The 23,033-nt window shown below is 29.3% G+C and overlaps 2 protein-coding genes across 3 annotated transcripts; one reads left to right on the top strand and one right to left on the bottom strand.

Moving 5' to 3' along the window:
• Positions 1-80: 80 nt before the first annotated feature.
• On the top strand, positions 81-4,065 carry LOC113792940 (uncharacterized). Of its 2 annotated transcripts, XR_012847298.1 has the most exons (3): positions 81-1,435; positions 1,596-2,967; positions 3,789-4,065. XR_012847298.1 is itself a non-coding variant. In XM_075824980.1 (2 exons), exons 1-2 carry the CDS (start codon positions 227-229, stop codon positions 2,895-2,897), a joined length of 2,511 nt encoding a protein of 836 aa, XP_075681095.1. In that variant the 5' UTR covers positions 81-226; the 3' UTR covers positions 2,898-3,059. The 2 variants fall into 2 exon arrangements, 1 of the variants encoding a protein (XP_075681095.1); XM_075824980.1 differs by lacking the exon at positions 3,789-4,065 and having other exon boundaries at positions 1,596-3,059.
• A 3,035-nt stretch (positions 4,066-7,100) lies between these two features.
• Positions 7,101-8,615, bottom strand: LOC113799698 (uncharacterized). Its single transcript, XM_027350384.2, has one exon. The coding sequence runs from the start codon at positions 8,294-8,296 to the stop codon at positions 7,226-7,228; it is 1,071 nt and encodes a 356-aa protein (XP_027206185.2). The 5' UTR covers positions 8,297-8,615; the 3' UTR covers positions 7,101-7,225.
• Positions 8,616-23,033: the final 14,418 nt, after the last annotated feature.

Raw genomic sequence — 23,033 nt, 5'->3', positions numbered from 1 at the left:
AATAAGTAGACTGGATCTATTAATTTTTGTTTTTTCTGGTTATTTATAATAAAAAAAAACTTTATTAAAAAGCATTTAATCATTGTCAGTTTTTAAATAATCATTATTATTAATATTTACCGTTTTTTTTACTTTTTCATTGAAAATAATTATGAATCTTTGATCCTGAATTGGGTATCGATTGTAAAAACAAAAACAACAACAACAAAAATTTGATTGAATAAAAATGCAACAACAACAATCGCAACAACAACAATCAACAAAACAAACGGAAAATTCATTCGAAACTATTTCGACATCAACGGCTAGACAATTATTACGTCATCGGCCAAAATCACCAAAATCACATACATCATCACAACAATCATCAAGAGCATCATCACCATCATTAAATTTTCCGAATTTAATCGATCCATCATCGATAAAATCATCATCGAATAATTCGATAAAAATTGAATCAACAACAACATCATCAACAACATCATTGACGAATGAGAAGAAAAAAAGTTCAAAATATAAACGAAAAAATAATGATGATTGTTATGATGGAGAATGTTTTAAACTGGATCAACAATATCCACAACCACCACCAACATCATCATCAAAAACATCACCATCAACAACACCAACATCAAGCCGTTCACCATCGATATATCAACAACAACAACAACAATCATCAACTATAACGACACCACCAGGACATTTAACATCTATTGATGGAAAAAACAATCAATCATCTCAATCATCAACGAAAAAACATAATGAAAATAAAAATGTAACAAATTTTTGTCGTATTTTGAATCCAATATTGGAACAACAACAAAATCTATTACGACCAATGCAACCAAATCAAGCAGAATTACCAATAAAACCATTATATTATCAACAAACAAATGAACAACAACAACAACAACAACAAGATGAACAAATGATGATAATTACCGAACAACAACAACAATCGAATCGACAATCAGAAGGATTCCAGGATGATAAAATTCGAAATGAAACAAATCATCATCATCGACAACATTTTACCGTTCGAACATCAACAACAACAACAACATCATCATCATTGGATACAATTTTTGGCCAAAAATTTGATAATTTTGATGCAAACAGTAAAGCATTGTTGGGACAAATATCACATTTTCAAGGATTTTTTGCTCACCAACAACAACAACAACAACAGCATGCATTTCATTATCATCATAATAATAATCATAGTCAACAACAACAACATCAAGATCATCATCATCATCAACAACAACAATCGTCATCATCAAAAACTTCAGCCACCAATCATCAACAACAGCAACAATATCATAAAAAAATATCTAAACCAATGATTGAAAAACGAAGACGTGATCGTATTAATCGTTCATTGAATATATTAAAACAATTGATTATTGATTCAAAACGTTATCCAATATCGAATGTAAGTGTTAAAAAAATAAATAAATATCGATTGATTTGATTTGATTTTCAATCAAATCAATCAGATGTCAATCAATCTTGAATTTTGGTTTAATTTTGCTGTGTTTTTTTCATTGCTTTGCTTTGTTTCTTTGTTGTCTCTTTATCTCTGACTTTTTTAGTACAACAAACGATTTGAAAAAGCCGATATATTGGAAATAACTGTAAAATATCTTGAATCATTAGTATTGGAAGAACGACGTATTTATCAACAAGGTTTTGATGATTGTAAAAATTTATTTACAAAATTAATAAATGAATATTTTGTAAATAATAATGATGATGATAAAATAACCGAAAAACAACAACAAAATGATGATGATTCTTCTAAAATTAATTCCGAAGCAGATGATGTTACTAATGATCAATCGATTAAAATGGATGATGATGATCAACAACAACAAGCAGATGTTTCGATAGCAAATAATGATAAAGACGATTATCATTATTCATCATTTATGATTATAATTGAAAAATTAATGAAACAATTAGATTTAGATGGTGAAAAATTATTACAGGAAAAACAAGGAAAAATAATGAGCGTTAATTTATCAACATTACATGCTGAATTGAATGAAATCAAAAATCGTATGGCAACAAGTGGTGGTGGTGGTGGTGGTGGTGATTCGGATGGTCATTATTCAGCTGATGAACAACACCATCAGCAACATTATTTTAATGATCATCAACGTAGTGGTAGTATTTCTGGTTATCAATCGGATAATAATATATTTTCCGAATCAACAGCAATGATGATGATGATGAACAATAATCAAAAATCATCGGGTGTTATACAACATACAAGAAATTATTTAGAAAATAAACCAGAATCATCTGCTGCTGCTGCTGCTGTTACTGCTGATCAAGATCAAACATCAAATAATAATAATAATAATAATAAAGATTTAGATCAACAATCAAAACATTTGATTAAAAAATTAGATCATCTTAGTCTATTGGAACAACATAGACATAGAAGAACAAGTGGTAGTAGTTGTCATTCATCATCATCGACAACAACAACAACAACAAATGATTACGAACAACAACAACAACAACAAATATATCATCCGCTTAAATCAAAATTATTATCATCTTGTGGTTCATCATCAACATCAAATGCATCAAATTCATTATCATCATCATCATCAACTTGTTCATCATCATCATCATCAACAAAATCTGAATATTCACCAAGTTATACAACATTATTATTAGCTAAAATTGATCAACAACAACAACAACAACAACAATCATCACAACAACAACAATTAAAACCAATTGGTGAAACAAAACCATCACCATTTTATGCTGAATTATCACAACAACAACAACAAACAAATTTTGTTGGTAATGAACGTAATGGTAGTGAATTACCAAATTATGAAGCAATATGGCGGCCATGGGGTTATGGACATCAATAATAATAAAGTGATGTTGTTGGATCACAACAATCGTTTATAATCTACAATAATTAAATATAGAGATAAGGAGGTAAGTGATGATGATTGATGTTTGATGCTCGCACACACCCATACAAATAATAAAACCAAAATTGATTTTTCAAAAAAAAAAAAAAAATGAAAGTGTTATTGTTGTTGTTGAGTTTAATGATATACATTTAAAAGTAAGTGTGTGTGGGTGTGTGTACTGCATTGGTGTTTTACCAAAAAAACGATTCCCGATTATTATTGTTGTTGTTGATCCAACATTCATCATCTTTTGAAATCATTTTCATCCAAAAAAAAATTGATTTTTTCTAATTAATTTTTTCTGAAAAAGAAAACATAAAAAATATCTCTACATTCTTATTGCTACCGATTTCATATTATTATAATTAATGTCTTTTTTTTGATGTTATAAAAAAATTTCGGAAAAATACAAATTTAAAAAAAACCAAAAAAATTAGCTTAAATTGAATTGCGCTTGTTTTTGTTTTCAATTTTTGCATTTGCAGCCAGTTTCTCCCAAACCTTTTTTTTCTTTCCTTCTCTTAGTTTGTTTGTTTGTCTTAGGAAACTGATGATGTCCATGATGAAAATTTCGAAATTCGGAAGATTCTGGGCCGCCGTTTGTTTGGAGGTTTCAGCAATCATCATTATCATCAAAAAAAATGGTCCATCATTTTCATAATTGATGATAAAATAGATTTTTTCTTGAATAAAATTGTATATTGAGAATAAGTTTGTAATATTAATTTATTTAGTTGTTTTGGTAGTAATAAGAATTATAATTTTTAGTTTTTAATTTATAAAAATTTCTAATTAAAATGATTTTAATAATTTTTATAATTTTTTTTCTCTTGGATTGGATAGGAAATCAATGGCAGACGATAATGCTGATGATAATGGCGATGGCCGTGTTAAATCGATAATAATGATGACAGTATTTTATAATTGCATAATTTCTTTGAACATATTCGTGTGGATGGCTGACACTTGATGGATGCTATGCTTGATCACACACGGTGTAAGTATTTTTGGAATCAACAAATTCTTTAAAAGAAAAATTGGGTAGGTTTTTTCTTTCTTTTTATCTGTCATTTTAGATCAACATTGGCAATGAATTTTAAATTTCTTAAAAATTTTTAAAATTTTAAATAAAATAAAAAAATTTTCATTTATTCAACTTTTTTTATTTTTGGTCATTTCGTTTTGTTTGAAACAGATTTTCATTGATTTTGAAAAGTCTCGTTTCTTTTCTCATTCTTAATCACCTCGTTTAACAATTTGAATTTTTTTCTTTTTTGGTTCAAAAAAAGGATTAAAATCCTCATCATCGTCGTTATGATTTTCAATATTGACCTTTCATTCAAATCTTTGGTCAAACTTATTGATTTTTTTTTCTGTCCTGTGTTCCATATCAAATTGTTGAACCAACAAACACCAAACAACCACAGCAGCAAAACTGTTCTCTTTAAAAGACATTATAATGGCTAACGGATTGGACAATTGTGTGAATGGAGAATGAAGGATTAAAAAAATTTTTTCTTTTTCAAATGAAAATGAACGGCTTTGGAAGATTATTATTCTTTTTCTTTTCTTATGTTGACCCTCATTGACTCCTATATATGTGTGTCTCTGTTTTGCTTCGTTGTCTTCTTCCATTCTTTCACTGTTTGTCCAATCCAAATATTCAAATGATGATTTTGTGTGATCTCCTTGAATATAAGTGAAACGCCAGAAAAAAAGAAAATTTCAAATTGAATTGAACGAAAACGAGAGACAGGCTTTATAAAAGGTTAACGAATTTTTTCAAATTTTATAATCCCAGTGTTTACGGTAAATAATGTAAAATGATCCAAACAACAACGAACGACGAGGATTAACTTTTTTCATTCTTTCCTTCTTTTTTGTTGAAAAAATATTTTCACCAATTGTGAATTGGTCATTTCAATCAAATGTGTTGGTCTGTCATTTGATCACCGTTATGAAATGATGGTCAAGAAAGAAAAAGTATTTGGAAAAACTTTTTTTTCAAGATCAAGGACGAATTCATCGATTTTTGGACAAAGAAAAATTCATTTTAATCATCGAAATTAATTATTTAAAATTTGATTTTTAAAATTGAAATTTTTTTAAAAAATTTGATTGAATGCCTGATGTAACCACCCAATCGACCAGTCAACAAAATATGTTCAGTGATTTTCCAGTCTTTCTGATCGATTTGCACGTGTGTTCTGCATGATGACTACCAAAAAAGTTTCATAAAAATCAAAGGGTTTTTTTCGGTCTTAAATCATCATCACGAATAACAGATTTGTCATTCATAAATAATAATAATAATTTACTGTCGATTAGGTCAAGTAAATTATAATTCGATTGAATTTAGCAAAGGGAAATCAAATCAATATTGTTTTTATCGATGATTTATTTCATCACTACCAGATCATTTCGGGTACTACTACCACCTTTGATCACCTTTTATCAAAGACCTGATGACCTGTTCGTCGTAGTCGTTTATTTCGATGATTTATGCCCACAGTGTTAACAAATTTGAAACAAACATGAAACATTTTGTTGTTAACACTGACCATCTGATTGTGTTAGTAAAAATCATGATCATTTTTTATCTATGATTTGTAACCCATGGCTAATTTGGCTTTATAAAAAAGGACAAAAACTACTACAGACGAAGCAAGAAAGTTTTAAAAAGTTATTATCATTTTTTTTTCTTGGATATTATTTATTTATTGAATGATTATCGTGATGATTATAATAATTTTCACTTATTTATTATCTTTTCTTTTCTTTCCAATCATAAATAATCAAATTATAAGCTTGTGGAAGAAGAAGGGTATTATCAGTGGCTGGTAATAATCGGGTAAAATTTTTTCCGGTTTGTTTGTAATAAGATTTTGCTTCTTTTTGGCAAGTGAATGAATGAAAATGAATTGACCTGACCGAGACACAGAGAGGTCAATAAAAATTTAATTTATTTAAAAGTTTATGAAAAAAAAATCAATCTTCTTCTGAAGAAAAGAAGAAGAAAAAATTCGTTACGCGTTCGTGTGTTTCAGTGTTTCGGTGTTTATCTGGTCAATTTTCTATCAAAAAATTTATTCCAGTTTTTGGAAAAATGAAATTCACACACACGCTTTGGCCTGATTAGATGATTTCCAAAGAAATCGCATAAATAATAATCAATTTGGAAATTGGAAATTGCAAATGACCCATTGATTCATTCAATTTACAGATCTGGTGTGTTTGGTTTTTTTTGACCTCAAAAAATGGATAATTTTTCGCTAATAGGAAAAAAATATGTCATCATCAATTGATGATGACCGGTCATTGGTTTTTTATTTCTTCCAATTGAAATTGAAGAGTTTAAATCCAAAAAAGAAATCAGAAATTTCTAAATTTGATTGACTTTTGGTTCATAGTTCATTGGTCAGTTCATAGCCTACCTACTTTTTTTTCGGTTGTTAATAAACTCTTAATTACATCGACATTGATGTGAAAAAAAGCAACCCAGAAAAGAAATTGTTACTGAATCGAATTGAATTTTTTTTTTCTCGTTCGATTGTGATTGATTTGAATCAAATTGAACTGAATTAAAGTGAATTAAAGTGAACATTTGATTTGAAATCTGATGATTGAATATCAATTCAATGTGTCAATCATGTTGGATATTTCTTTTTTTTCTTGCCCAAAAAATTTCTTGTCAAATTCATCATTGTTGATCGACACATTTCTGTCTTTTTTCTTTGGTTTCAAACCCCTTGTTGTTGTTGTTGTTGTCCACTTTAGCGGCTAACTTTGTTTGAATCGATAAAGAAAAAAAACCAAATTTCTTTCAATTTTTCAATGAAAATGAAGAACCTTGCCTTTTTTTCATTTGCTACATAGTTCCGGCTTTTTTTCCGTGATTCTTTAATGTTTCTCTTTACCAGTTCATAAGTGTTCCTTCAGTCAATATTGTCACCATAAAGAAAAAAATTTTTGGTGTCCAAAAAGCAAACAAACAAATTTTTCCAATGAAAAAAAAGAAACTTTTCCATTGATTAATATGGGTCAAAGTCAAGAAAGAAGAAGAAAAAAAAGGGGAAAATCTTTCTTCAAGTTTTTAAAATAAACAACAAATGAAAGGCGGCAAATGAAAAAACGAAACGAAACACGTGCAATTCGTACTTTTAAAAACCAAAATTATTTATTTGATCAAAAATAAATACAGTTCATGGACATAAACAACAAGAAAATTTATAACAGAAAAAATTATTTACAAAGATTGAAAATTTGATGAATCTTCTGGTTCACCATGGACGCCATACATCATCATTATCATCAAAATAACCATGCTGTTGTTTCGGTTGCGGATTATCAAGTTTAACAATTTTCAAATTTAATGGATAATTTTCTTGTTGCTGATGATCCGATCCATAACCAAAATCATCATCATCATTATCATCGATAACATCATCATCATCATAATCATAATAGTAATCTTCGTCATTATCAGTATTATTATCATCTGTATCTGATTCATTGATTCGTTTACGTTTACGGCAATTCGTTATTATCGATGAGGATTTTATTGATTCAGAATTTGATTCGATTTTGATTCTTGTTGTTGTTGCTGCTGCCGCTGTGGTCGGTGAACATCCATGATTTGATTCGGATGATGGAGCGGGTGATGGTGGTGTTACAAACGTTGTTGCCGCTTGTTGATCATGATGTTTATGCTGTTGATATGTAATCGATAATGATTGTTGTAGGAAATCTTTCACCGAATCATATGATATTTGTGTTTGATTTTTGGTTAAATATTCACATATTTGTCGTACACATTCCGAATAACCGGATAGATAATGTTGGTTATCGTTATTATTGATTTTTGTTGACTTTTCTTCTTGTTGTTGATATTGTTGATGTAATTTTTTAACATAATTTACAGTCAATTCTAAAATATCAGCTTTTTCCAATTTACATTTATTATTCTGTGTATATTGACCAGCAGAATCGACAACAATTAATTTTAATTGTGTTAAACATTGATTAATACGTGCACGACGTCTTTTTTCCATCAATGGTTTCGATATACGTTGTCCATTTTGTTGTTGTTGATCTAATCCTAATAGAATGTTTGGATTTGAATTAAATCTTGTTGTTGGTGTCATTATCATTGGTTTTGGTGGCAGAGGATTATTCTGATTATTCATCATAATCATTCGTGTTGTTTGTGGATTTGGAAATGATGGTCTTGGTTGTTGCATCATTGATGGTATTGTTGGTTTCAATATCGATTGATTCATTGATATTGATTGTTGTTGTTGTTGTTGTTGATATTGTCGATTTGTAGCACGAATATAGGCAATTTTGGTCATTTTTCTCACAGAAAAATTCTTTCTTTTCGGTTAGTCTTTCGGTTGTTTACTCGTGTCGCGATCAAACACTTAACTGAATCTCAATTTGGACCTGGTTACACGATTTATATACTTGTCCGGTTTCATTGGTTTTTTTTTCAAAGTTTTTTCGTGTGCATTTTTTTCTTCTTCTGACAATTTCAAAACAATACAAGCTCGCGATTGGTCTTTGCATGGGACTATATTAACAAAATAAAAGAAATAAAAGGGCCGGTCCATAGGGTCGATCATTTCTTTTCATTTCAATATACACGGGACTACTGTTAGCCGAAATAATAATAATAATAAAAAACTGTAACAAGCGCAACACAGTGTCTTTTTTTTTTTGATCATATTGCGCCGCTTGTTACCATTTTTATTTTTATTTTTCTGTAGTTTATAGCATGCGCAACAAGTTGATCACGTGATTCGTTGATAATAAAAAAAATTTTTGAACAAAATAGATAGAATGGGGTTAAATTTTATTCATTTTTTTTTTCTTCAGAAGGACCACTTAAAATTCAGAAGAAGAAGAAGAAAAAATCCAGAGATTCGGCATCGTAAAAAATGAATGACCAACAACATTGGTTTCACATTTCATACAAAAAGAGACATTTTTCTGGACATAAAAAAATTCTCCCTTAAAATGCCGTTCTGGAATTCATCAAAATGACAAGATTTCAATAAAATCCATCCATGAAAATCCATAAAAATCATGACCAAATCAATGATGATCATCCAAACACCATTTTTTTACGATCGAAATGAAATTTTAAATATCTTAATTTCGTTTCAAATTCAATTCAATGATAATCATCGATTCAATGATTGGAAAAAATCCAATTGACCTATGTGGTCAAACGAATGAATGAAAGTGAATATTTTCTCTACTGCTGTTGTTTGGCCCACCAATTACCAAAAGGTTTAGGCCCAGGTTTCTATCAAACAATCAATGGTAAGGTTCATTGACCAACCAACCAACTAACTATTATCATTATTACGGTTCATTTGACACCTGATACCCTGAATTTTTTTGGATTGAGTTGTTTTGTTGGGTTAGTTTGGTTCGCCTTGGTCATCGAACAAAAATATGTCAAGAATGCTGATTGATTTTGGGAAATTTTTCTCATTCTTTTTTGTCACTTGTGGATCAACGAAAAACCAAACCAAACAAAACTCTTTCATCATTTTCGATTGTCCGGGATTTTAATTCCAGGACCAGCATTTTCAAATTTCAAAAAATTAAATGTCCACATTTGGTCATTAGGGGAAAGAGAAAAATTCAGAAATTTTTCCTTCAAATTTTTGTTGACAAAGCAAAAATGTTGTAACCTTTCTTCCCCATTCATTCATCATATAAGAGGTCAATATTTTCTTGTTGTTGTTGTTGTAAGATGTCATGTAATTTTTTGGTTGTTGTTGTTGTTGTCTGTTGTAACTTATTTGTTTTGTTACAAAATTTTCTTTCAACAACAACAACAACAACCCGGCACGAGTAATGAACATATTTTCTTTTCTTCTCATCGAGGCAAAACAAAAATAGTGTTCCAAAAGAAAAGCAATAAATCATTATCAATAAATTTTTTTTTTTGGTGATAATTTTGATTAGTTTTAAATTAGATGGGAAATTCTATTCAAAAGTTTTTTTTTTGTGAAAAAAATAATGAGGAAAACAACAAAATGGTACCGATTGGAACCAACGTCACCTTTTTTTTTTTTTTGGGGCCATTAATCATCACCGTAATCATCATCATCATCATAACTGGGGGATTCTATCCAAAAAAAAAGAAATTTTTGGAAAAACAAAATTCAAATAACAACTGAAATGACAATGTTTAAACAATGTTTTTTTTTTCTTTCATTTTCGGTTTACCTTTTCATTCGACAAAAAATAAACAAATCAAATCAAAAAACATGAAAAAATGTAATTTTTTTTCAATAATTTATTTGATTGTCAACAGGTAAATAAATAAAAGAAATTTCCCGGGAAATATTTCGAGAATAGTTTTCAGGAATCAATTTATTTTATTATTCAAATGTTATTCAATTATGACATATTTTTGTCTTTTCATTTGAACTTTTTGAATTTGAATTTTTATTTTCTGGTAAGGACCATAAGGTAAAATTGAATAATGCATCACCTTTAATCGATGACGATGATGATGATGATGAAAACAATGTTTTTTTGGAACGGTTGTTTTTCATCATTCATTCATTCTTTACATTACCCGACTGTCTTGTTGTTGTTGGGTCAAAAATTTGTTGTTGTTGTTGTTGTCCACTTGCCTCTTGCTTGTTGTTGTTGTTGTTGTTGTTGTTGTTGTTGTTGTCACTGGTCGGTCGACGTCATCATCATCAATGACCTACGATGTCCATTAATAATTTGTTACTAAATTTAACCAAAGCAGCAAAGAAATTTCAATTTTCTTTCGTTTCTTTTCTTTTGGAACAGAAATCGGTGCCCATTTCTTTCAATAAATTTGGATTTTCTATTCTGGGACAAGGAGAAAACATAAAAAAAAATCGATAAACATTTTTTCGGACATAATGGCCATTGCGAACAACAACAACAACAAGTGTGTCTGCCCGAAAATTGATTTTCAATTTGACATTCATCATCATCATCATCATCATCATCAATGATCGCCATGAATTTCAATTGAAAATCAATTTGCAAAAACGAAGAAAAATGTTTCTCATTCAACATCGGGACAAACTAAATGAATAAACAAATTCAATTTTGAAGAAAAATTTCGAAAAAATGAATTTTTGTTTCATTCAATTTCTTTGGTACTGGACCTTGAACTTTCACTTTAAAACTTTTACCTTTAATTTTCTAAATTTTTATTGTGTAACATTTTCAGAAAAAACGAAAATATCGATGTTCATCGATCGATTCAGGAATAATAACGATTGACAAACCAACCAACCTAACAAACAAACAAACCCCAAAAACACATCTGTATGTAACAAATCAAAATAACAACAAAAATTTTGGACATTCAAACAAAAAAAAAAAAAAAATCATCATTAAACTAAAATGTAAAAAGTGGACATAGTTTGGACACATGTTTTTTTTTCTCCTTCTTTCCTACCGAACAAACACATGTTTTAAAAAAAAGAGATTCAAAAAGTGTTGATAAATTTTTCCCCAGAATGTTAAATATCGATTATGATGATGATAATGGCAATTTGGTGTTGGTGATGACAACAAACAAAAATTTTTAAATGATCCATTTTTTGAAAAAGTTTAAACAATGTTTGTTGTTGTTGTTGTTGTTTTGGTTAGAAAAACAACAACAACAACAACAACAACAGCCTCTTTCTTTACACCGAAATCTGAAAAAAAAATTCAAATCAATCAATCAGTCAGAATGGTAAAAGAGTGAAAGAGTGAAAAAAAGTCAACACTTTGGCACCCAGCAAAGCAAAATGAAAAAATGAAAAATGAAATTGTTAACACCGACGATGATGATGATGATAAAATGTTTTTTGGAACCAAGCAAAAAAATCGATCAATCATTTAACCCTCAGTGAAATAAAAAAAGTCTTTTTTGGTTGATAATTTCATCATGTTTTATGAAGTTCCGTTTTCTTCGTTCTCTCCCTCTCTCTCTCTCTCACTGGAATATCGTCTTTTAAGAAATTCTTTCAGACAATTTTTTTCTCTAGTTCAGCCTCATTTAGTTTTTTTTTTTTTGATCTTTTTTCATCATCAAATTGATCATCGGGTTAAGATTTTTCATTTTCTCTCGGTGATGATGATGATTAGAGCTGAAAAAATTTCAATAATTTTTCTCCATTTCAAATGGACCATACAATGTCTTTGGTGTGTGTGTGTGTGAACATATTTTTCATTGGCATTTTTGCCAATTTAAAAAAAATCCAATAAAAAAAATTCATAATATGATGGACGGGCAAGATTTTCAGTGATGATGGACTTCAACCATGTCCATGTGAAGTAGAAGAAGTAGGGAAAAAAATTTTTGAATTGACCGCGAATGAAATGCAAAAAAGAGTGATCCATACTGTATGTCCAGACACTGACCTCTTGCTCTGATTTCAGACCATCATCATCCAAAGGGGGGAACCTTGGGTTAATAGCGATGATGAAGGAGGGGAGGTATTCATCATCATATTCCATCATCAACATTTTTCGATCATCATATCGGTCAAGCGTCAAACAATTAACAATCTTTTGTGTGTGTGTGTGTGTGTGTGTTAAAGTCTTCATATTTGTCGTTTAACCGAAAAAAATACCATCATTTTTTCCCCTTACAAGCCAGCAAGCAGGCCAGCAAGCCTCCTCATTTTTCTTTCTTCATGTCTAATTTACTTTCTTTCTTTCTTTTGCCTAGTCTATATAGTCGATATGGTTCCAGGTTGACCACCACCAGAAATAAAAAAAAAAAACCTTAGCCACACATGTTTTGTTTTCTAAATATGTTTTCAAATGATGATGATGATTCTATGGATAGCCGGCGTTCATACATTTGATGATGATGATGATGTATTTTGTTCTTCTTCTTTGATGATTATGATTATGATGATGATGACCTTTGACCACTACTACCATCATTTGATATATCCATTGCTTTTTTACTCGGTTTATTTTTTTATTTTTCGTTTCGTTTTGTCCGACTTTGTGGTCTTGTATTACGTATATAGTCGCCAATGGTCAAAAAAAAACATGACCAGCAAATAAAAAACTTTTTGTCCGAAGAAGAAAAAAAACGAAAAACGTGCGCAACAAGCTCGAGCCAGAAGAAGAAAAAACGCGAGCGCGCGACATTTCACGCGGCTCCACACATATAAGAAAAAAAGAAAGTTTTTCGATCAATGTTGTTGATGATGATGATCGACAACAAACCTTTCGGCTCCAACCAGCACTAACACTTTTAGAGATCAGATCAGATCAAATTTTTTTTTTGTTGACCATATGGCCTCGATGACCGTAATAATATTTTTGAACCAAATTTTTTTTTTTGGACATGTTTTTTACTTTTTCTTTTCATTTCTCTCGCAGTCTGTCTTTCTTCATTTTCATTCCTTTTGACATTTCATTGGGTTATTTTCCAAACATTAAAAAAAAAAAAATACAAAAGAGTTGTCTATGGCTATATCTACCTTTATGGGTTACCTTTGACCTTTTTTTAAAACTATCCTTTTCAAACCAAATTTCATAATAATCATCGTCGTCATTAAATCTTATGAATTTTCATCCACAAAAAAAAAAAAAAAAAATAGAAATAGCCAGAATTATAATGAAAATTTATTTCATTTTCATTTTCATTTTCAATTCAATTCAATTCAATGTTAATCCATTAAATAATGAATGTCGTAAGAAAAGATTTAGAAAATCTTTCAAAAAAAAAAAAAAAAAAAAATGGCGGAATGGAATCTCAGGTATTAAGGATAATTACGAATAATTGACAAAGTCGGTCACCAAACGTTTGCAAGAAAAGAAAAAAGGGTCTGACCTTTGTTAAAAAACCCAAAAAAAAGACTTTATTTTTGTAAAGTTTACCTGGTGTTGTTGCTGTTGTTGATGATGATGATGAAAATTAACCAATTTGTTGTTGTTGTTGGAAACGATTTTCTTTTGGCAGACCTTTTCAAAAATGTACTTAATTTTAATAAATGAGATTGGTGGTGGTAGTGTTGGTCATTAGCCTGACCACAACAACATAACAATGAATTTTAAATGGAAAGAAAAAAAATGCTTCTTTGAAAAAAGAAAAACCCTCAGGGTTTTCATGGTTTTTCCTCATTGGAAATTTTTTTTTCTCCATCAGTTCCAGGACCAGGAATTACGTAATCGGCTACTGGAAACATTTTTCAACAACAAAATAGCCCAAAGCCAGGTTTGAATTACAGAATCATTCATTCGTTGATATGCAAGGATTAAATATAAGAAAAAAAATTGATTCGAAACTAATCGATTTTGTTATGTAAGATTTTTCTTCGCTTTCCTTGTTGCTGGCCTTTTTTTCTGGCTGGCTGGATTAACAACCGAAAAAAAATAACGGTAACCAGATTTTCAATTTAAATAATTTATGACATAACCTGTTTTGTGTGACGATATTTTTTTTACCCAGAAAAAAATTGGATTTTTTTTTCATCCAAAAACGCAAAAAAACCTTCTGTTTTTCTGGTCAACATGTCACGAAAATTTTCTACCGTAATTCTCAAAAACACCCGAATGACCTTTGATTAATCTTTTGGATCAGAAATTCCATTATAATCATCAAATTGATTATCATTAAATTTTTTAGGAATAATAAGGGTCAATCAAGACAATGTTAAATCAACCAAACCAAACCAAACCAAAAAATTTTCAATGTTATCGATGAATTTTGATCAACAAACAAACAATCAAATTTATCTAAATTGAATCTGACAGCTAATCAAATCAAAACCAAACAAACAAACACAGTTAAATGCCCAAACAAGCAAACAAACAATGTCAAACTTTGACTCAAGAAGAAGAGTTAAAGCAAAGGTAAATGAAAAAAAAACCTGAGTTACTTGACGCAATGAGTTATTATTATTATACAAGATAATCAAGAAACTTTTGATTTTGATTTTTTTTTTAAATGCAGAAGAAGAAATTTGAATCTTTTTTCTTTCCTTTCTTTTCTTTTAGAAAAAAAAACAGATAAGACTTTTTTCAAACAGGCAAACAAAACACATACAGGAAATACGAGATAAAGACTTTATTATCAAATTACGAAATGACAATTGACCAACGACAACAACGTTGACGACAAATAATATTGACCATCAGCCAATATTACCCAAACAAACAAACAAATAAACAATGTTGTCACGTAAATCAATGAACCAATTCAAATCATTTTAAAATGATTATGATGATCATCATCAATGGATGATAATGATGGCACACACATATGTGGTGTGTGTAAGTGCGTGTGGTTTGTCTATGTGTTGTGTGTATGTTGGTGGTCAAATCTTATCATTTTGATTCAATCTCCTGCAAGTTCGGAGACAAAACTTTTTATCTTTTTTAGTGAAACAGAAAAAGAAGAAACCCATAAATAGCACGATAAACATTTGCAGCAAGAAAAAAAAAATTTTTGTCTATGTCTATATAGGTAAATAGGGTAAAAGTCATTTTGTTTTTTCATAAAATGTTTTTTTCAATGAAAAAAACTTTTACTTTTCGGCTAGAACCAAAGATCCCAAAGAAGAAGAAGAAAAAAAAATATTCATAAATTACCAGGATAATGGGAAGTGAAAAATTTGTTTTTCACACAACCACAAAAAAAAATTTGTCATTATCAAATCAAATAAAACCATATGGTCAATCATAATCGTCATCATTATCATCATTTTTGATTTGAGAAAAAAAAAATTTGAAATTTTCGGTCCCGACGAAAAACATCCGGTAATTCGTTTAGAGTTATGGCATTTTTTTTTGTCTTCTTGGTTCAGGTGATCTTGGCCAAAAGAAAAGAAAATCAAAAGATGAAAATTCGTTGGAAAAAAAGCATCCAAATACATCACACAGGTAGGCTGTTGATTTAATGATGATTTTAACTGGTAAGTACCTGATATATTTACGTAACGGTCATTCAGGAATTTTTTTTTCTCCTTTCAAACAAAGATCCTAAAGAAAAGTAGACAAAAAAAAAATCAACGACTTTTTTTTTGCCACTGTATACCCTATGGGTAAAACATCATTGGAATGTTTGTCGTTATTTTTTTCTTTCTTTATCGGTTATGGCTGCCTGTCACCGGCTGCGTTTCCAAACACACACACACACACATCACACACAGGTATGCATAAAACACATCCGATAATGATGATGCTCAATGACAAAATAACAAAGCAGAAAAAGATTGGAATGTAAGACATGTGACCTATGTTTGTTTGCCAAAAAAAAAAAAAAAAAAATTCAACGAACATTTTTCAGGTTGACACACACACACACACAGGCAGCATAACATCAGTGTTTTTTTTGTTACCTTGATGATATTCGTCGGTTGAAATTTGTTTTTTTTTTTGGAATGTAGTTTTTTTTCATTGTTGGTTGAAGGTGAATAATTGAATGAATGAAAAAAAACCAAACGGATGAGGGTATTTAAATGTCCTGGATAACAAAAAAGGATGGTTTGATGGATTTCATTTCATTCAAGAGATGAAAAAGTAAGAAAATGTTTGGAATGCGTATGGCACACGTTTTTTTATCCGTTTTTTTTATTTCGTCAAGACATGTGTGTGTGTGTGTGTGTCTGTCGATGGTTATCCAGGTGGATTGAATTTTTTGTTTTATTCAACGAAAATCTTTTTGTTTTTCTTAAATCTAAAGATTTTCAACGACTTTCATTTTAATCAACAGGTTTTTTCTGGTTATAGAAAAAAAATTATATTTTTTTTTTGAATGACATTTATGGATGATCCATCCGTTGTCCGGATAATTTGAAAACAAAATGTTGATGACGATGATAATCGGATACTATTTGAACAAAACAAAAAACCATAACATTTTTTTCATCTTGGATAATGATTTCGCATACCAAACATTTTTTTTTATTATTTTGGCCGCGTTTTTTTTCATCATCATTTTCAATTCATCATCATCCATTCAGTTTAAGCACACTTTCTACATTATGCCATATACACACACCTTTTTAAAAAAAAAAAAAAATTGCGTAATACGCTCCAGTCAGATCAGGTCAAAGGACCGAAGATATTAGATAAAGGCACGTGGTATTTTTATTTTTTTCTTCTTTGAATCTAGGTAACGTGTGTTGTTCACCATCACCATCACCACGCACACACATGTCACATATGACTTCCTTGCTGTCCCGGACACCAAATATACTTACTTATTTCGGGTCCCGACAACATTCCATTCTCTGTGTTGTTGACAGTTATTACACTTTTTGAGAAAAAATGCAACAGATGCTTTCGACAATCAATGATTTTTTTTTGGATCATTCGATCATCATCATTTTACTATTATCATTTTGAGGTCAAAGTTCATTGAAGTTTTTTTTGTTGCTTAGTTTAAAGGCTAATCATTATTGGTAAGATTATGCTGCTTTTGATGAAAAATATTTTCATTGAAAAAATATATTTTTCTGTCCATTCCTGTTCCATTATCACTTTTCTTCAGTTCTTGGATGCTCGCGTGCCAATTTTTTTTTCTGCTTTCTGCTTACGTATTTGACAAAGATTGATCGATGCAAAGAAAAAAGGTGAAAAAAAGGTAAAACACGCGATGACCTTGATGTTTCGAAGATTTTTGTTTTCGTTTTTTTACTTTGAAGACGAAAAAAAGGAGGTCGTCGTCGCGTGTAACCAGAAAAAACTTAAACCAAACCAAGGAAGTAAATTTTTTTAAAAATTCCAGGTAAAAATGAACAAAACAATAATCATTTTGAAACTAATAAGTTCGTATCACAAACAATCCTTACCTTACCTGAAAAAAAGGTTACTAATTTGTCAAAAAAAAGGAAAAAAATGAAATTCATAAACTATCATCTGTCAATTTCTTACTTCAAAAAAACGCTCAAATATACATCACCTTGGCACCAAAAAAATATGAATCATATCTTGATCTTATGATCTAAGAATATCTCAATTTCATCATCATCAACAACAGCAAAAATAAACGAAGAGAGAGTTGCGAAAAAAATTGTCAATTTCTTTTCCTTCGAATAAAGATATCATATAAAAGGAACAAACAAAAAAATGGACAATATCGATTCAGGAAATATGATTCATATTTTTTGCTTTGACTTGCTTGCCTACCTTTAAAGTAATAAAGTAACCAAAACAACAACAAGAACAATAAAAGGGTTGCGAAGCAAATAACAACAATATAACCATAAAGAACGAAAAGAAATATGAAAAATTTCAATGTTTGACGGCTTTTTTTTTGTTCGAAGAAATAAACCGAACTGAACCGAACACCAAAGAAGTAGAAATAGATAAATCTTGAAAATGTCATTTGTCAAATCAAAGCAATAATAATAATAATAAAAAGTCAAGTTTTTGGCAACAAATGCAGGCTGGCTGCTGTTTGACACATGTTAAAGTAATAAAAAACAAAAATGAATGAAGATTTTTTTTTTTGAAAAGAAAATTTTTTGTAAATATATCAGGATCTTGATGTTTTCGACCAAAAAGAGAGAGAGAGAGAGGGAGAAGAGTTGATGATATTATCATTGACCATATGTGTGACGTCAATCTTTAACAAATTCATATGATGATGATGATAATAAAATTAAATTAACTTGTCACGTAAAAATTAAAAAAAAACATAAAAATTTGTCAAAACCAGGATCGATATGTTTGTGATGTTTGACATTGGATTCCGGTTGATTGAACATTTGTTGTTGTCGGATATTTTCACTTTTTGTTGTTGTTGTTGTTGTTAAATATTTTCAATGTCATCAATATGATCAAATTTGGTTGGTGAATGACAGGCACGTGTAAAGAATGTTTCGTGTTTTCTGATCAATGATCACGATTTTTTTTACTTGTACAACGATTGCTGTTGTCGATGATGATGATGATGATGATAATGGTAATGGTTTCCAGCAACAATAACCAATATTCAAGGTAAATTATCTTCAAAGTCCATTATTGAACCGGTCATGAAAGGCTTGATTTGATTTTTCTATTCCAGGTTAAAATCATTATGATGATGATACTTGGTTAAAGAAAACACGTGAAAATCATTTCACACAAACACGAAACTCGTGCAAGAACAATAAACAAGGGAAAAAAAATGATTATTATAATAATTGGTTGGTTGGTTGGTTGGTTGGTTGACCAGTTGTTTTGGTTGGTAATGGACACCCCAATCAAAAAAAAAAAAAAACAAAGAAAATTTATGTAGATAATAGGTTTTTGACGTTTTCACCTTGTTTTTGTTTCAAGAAAAAGGAAATAAATCAATCAATCAAATTATATGTGTTTGAAATCAAAAATTCGTGACCTGAATTTGATGATAAATTTTTTCTTAAATGAATTTTCCAAGTATGAAAAAAAGGGTTCGTGAGTTCGGTTTCCAAAATCGTTGTCGCCATCAATCGATTGATACGATCCGCCCATTACCATTACCATTATCACCACCATCATCATCATCATTATCATGATCATCATAACCAGGTGATCTTTTGTTTTTTTGTTTTTTTTTCCTTTTGGTTTCATCGGAAATTCGAAAAATCAAAATTAGGAATGAATGACAACGCTCGAAACAAGTCGTCGAACATAAACTTATTTATTTATTGAACAAAAAAACGCACGCTGCCCGAAGGCACTTGTTGTACGATATTAGAAAAAAAAATTTAACAAAAATTATAAAAAGAAAAAAAAATTAGTGTGAAGAGTTACATTTGATATGATAATAATTTTTACAAAATAAATTGAAAATGTTAAAGTTAAATAAATGGATTGAATCCTGCTCATGTCGAACCATAAACTTAATGAGGTCCATACATCTTAATTTCATTTAAGTAATTGGAGGATCTTATGTATTTTATAAGTGTCACATTTAAATTTATGTTTATATTTTACACATAAAGAACTTATAATCATCTCATTAATATGATCCATTTTATTCAACTCTGATGTATTTATATTGATGATTTATTAGACAGACCGGTGAATTCTGCCATAGAATTATATATAATATTATAGAATCTTTATGAAAAAAAATCATTAAAAAATATTTCAGGAACACGCATGAAAACTTTATATTTTTGCATTCCAGTAGAGAAATGTATTCGATTGTTGAAAGTTATCATTACATTCCCGTTATATAATGGAAAATGTTTTCGATTTTTTTTTAAAATAATTAATCGATGATGCAATTGAGAAGAAATGAATAAAACATTTAATATCATTTCATGGCAACCTGCTAATAAAAATTAGAAAAACAAATCATAAATCGCCATATCAATCAAAACAAAACAAACTCACCGTTATAAATCATGAAATAAATCTGGCGACATAATATTTCCGATGTTCACTCCTTTCAATTTCGTTAATATACATGGTCTTACTATGCCATAATCATTTTCCCACGATTTTTTGTTGGGTTTCTCATAATCGTATGTTAGAAATGAATAGTCGAATAAAGAATGTCCCAAATTATTCAACTTATATCGTTCTCTTTTCTCTAGGCACAGCCTACATAAGCTATCAAAGGTCATTTTGAAGCCGAGAATTTCGTTCTCTGTGCAAAAATTATCGCAGTAAGAAATAATGTTATATAAACACACATTGAACTGCTAATTGCAACTAATAACATTTTTGTTTTAACTGTTAACATTTTATAATAATATGAATGTTCGATTTATAGAACTTTAAAAGTTCTAACAATCGAAAATGACTTTGGAGATGCCATAAACTTTGATGTTTATTTTTGTTCCATCTTTTTTTTTCGTTGGGTCTTCTAGCCACATGACAAACATTTGTATGTCATCTCTCTTGGTTCGCTTTTCGATTTCAATTTTCGGATATTGCTTCAAGCCTACCATTTCGTTTCAAAATATTTTCTCAACAACAACGAAAATTTGCCCATTTATAATACCCGATTCTTACACTTGATTTAATCTAGTGTTTGAATCGTTTGACAATCGATTTAGAAGAAAAAAAAAATCCGATTCTATTTCGAAATCATCAATCAAACACAAGCAAGCAAACACACACACACACATGTATAACCCTTTTGTTTGAGGGTAATATCATCGGGTTATCAAATTGTGCATAGGTGTTTTGTGACTTTCATTGGTCAGTCACATATCGAATATTGATGGTGGTGGACAATTCGGTTGAATGATTTTATGAACAATAAAAAAAAATCAGAAACCAAATAGAAATTATCACAGATTTTGCTGGAAAAATATTACATCGATATTATTCGATAACAATCGATTTGTTTCACTTCAATGATCATCATCATTGTATAAAGAAAAGAAAAAATCGGTGGTCAAATTTCTCACCCTTTCTTTTTTTTTGTTGATTGAAAATAAAATATTCGATACCGACACCATTTTTTTAGGAAAAATATAATGGCAAATGATCCTGAAAGTTACTGATTAGTTTGGTCGAATGAAAACAAACAATAATCGAATCGTTCATTCATTCGAATATCGATATATCGCGATACCATCAACAATCGTAGAAAAAAAAATTCGTTCGAATTTCTTTTCTTTTTGTCATAGTCATGGTCATGGTCATATTTTTTTTTTTTTTTTTTTTGTTTGTTCCAAAAACCATATCATTATTATCGTTTATTGTTACCATTATTATTATCATCATCAACACTACCATCATGATTATCATTATGATTGATCAACTGACCATTAATGATTTTATTGATGATGATGATTGAATCATTGAACTGTATTGTGTATGTGTGGGTGGAATGATGGCCAAAGACCTGAAAATCTTATTCCTGGTTTTTCATAAGAAAGAAAATGAAACGAAAGTTTTTGCAACTGAGAACAAAGGGTGTTTGTTTGTTATGGTTTTTCTTTCTGTTTTTTCGGTTTTCGTCGTCATCATCATTATAAGAATGAAAATATTCGTGGGCCAATAGACAAAACAAAACAAAACCAAAAAAATGGTTTATAAACAAACAAGGTAGGTTGATATTTTTTTTTGTTTCTTTTTCAAAACTGTACTTTTACCGTTATTTTCTTTCTTATATTCATTTTCGCCAAAAAAAAAAAAAATATGTTCGATATACTATTTCGACCTGTGTTTGATTGGGTAAAAAGAGAGAACAAAAATAGCCATTTTTTTCCAGTAATTTTTTTTTATTATTATAAAAATTATCAATCTTGTGAAAAAATACATTGTTAATTTCGATAAAGTAAAGAAATTTAAATAATTTATCCAGATAATTTCATTGATAACATTGTAAAACGTGCATATATTATCATAAGCTATATGATGATGTAAAAAAATTACAAAAAAAATGTATTTTAGATGTTATCATTATATTACATTGAAATAAACCGACACTTACCTTACAAAATATTCCTCGTGTTAATACAGCAATTGTACCAATTTTAATACCCCATGGTTTTAAATTAACCATACGTTGATAATAATTCATAATTTGTAATTTAAAACGTAAACATGATGTATTATTAATTAAAACTATTGTATGTTGTAATTCATAACGAATAGAATTTAAATGTGAATTAAATAATGAAATATAATATGATGATAAAACAACACAACAAATATAACAAACAAATGCATAATATAATACAATTAATAAAACAAATTGAAAATTTTCAATTTCTTTTAATGCATTCATAAATATTTGTGTACCAATAATACCAACAATTATTATACATAATATTAACCGTGATACATAACGTTGAATATCTTCACTAAATATTATCAAACGTGTATATAAACGAAATGATCGATTTAATTTTGTTTCGATTAATCGAATAAAAATTTTTCTTTCCATTAAAGTTAATTCAGATTTTTCTGAAATTATTATTGAATATATACGTAATATACGTTGTATATCAATACGTACTTTTCGTATAGTTTTCATACCTAATAATAATGTAAATGAACCAATTATAAATGGACAATATGAAAATAATACAGTAAAATTTAATGATATTGCAACTAATTGTCCATTTAATAAATGTATTATCAATTGCCAAATAGGACGATTAATAGTGATTACTTTTTTAAATATAAATATAT

The sequence above is a fragment of the Dermatophagoides pteronyssinus genome, unplaced genomic scaffold (genome assembly GCF_027571235.1).
Source record: "Dermatophagoides pteronyssinus isolate colony J.1.1.1.1 unplaced genomic scaffold, Derpt_VIB-CSIC_2022.12 sq0003, whole genome shotgun sequence".
In the NCBI taxonomy this organism is placed as follows: Eukaryota; Metazoa; Arthropoda; class Arachnida; order Sarcoptiformes; family Pyroglyphidae; genus Dermatophagoides; species Dermatophagoides pteronyssinus.
Note: the sequence above shows the minus strand (reverse complement) of the source record. Positions and strands in the feature narration are given on the sequence as shown.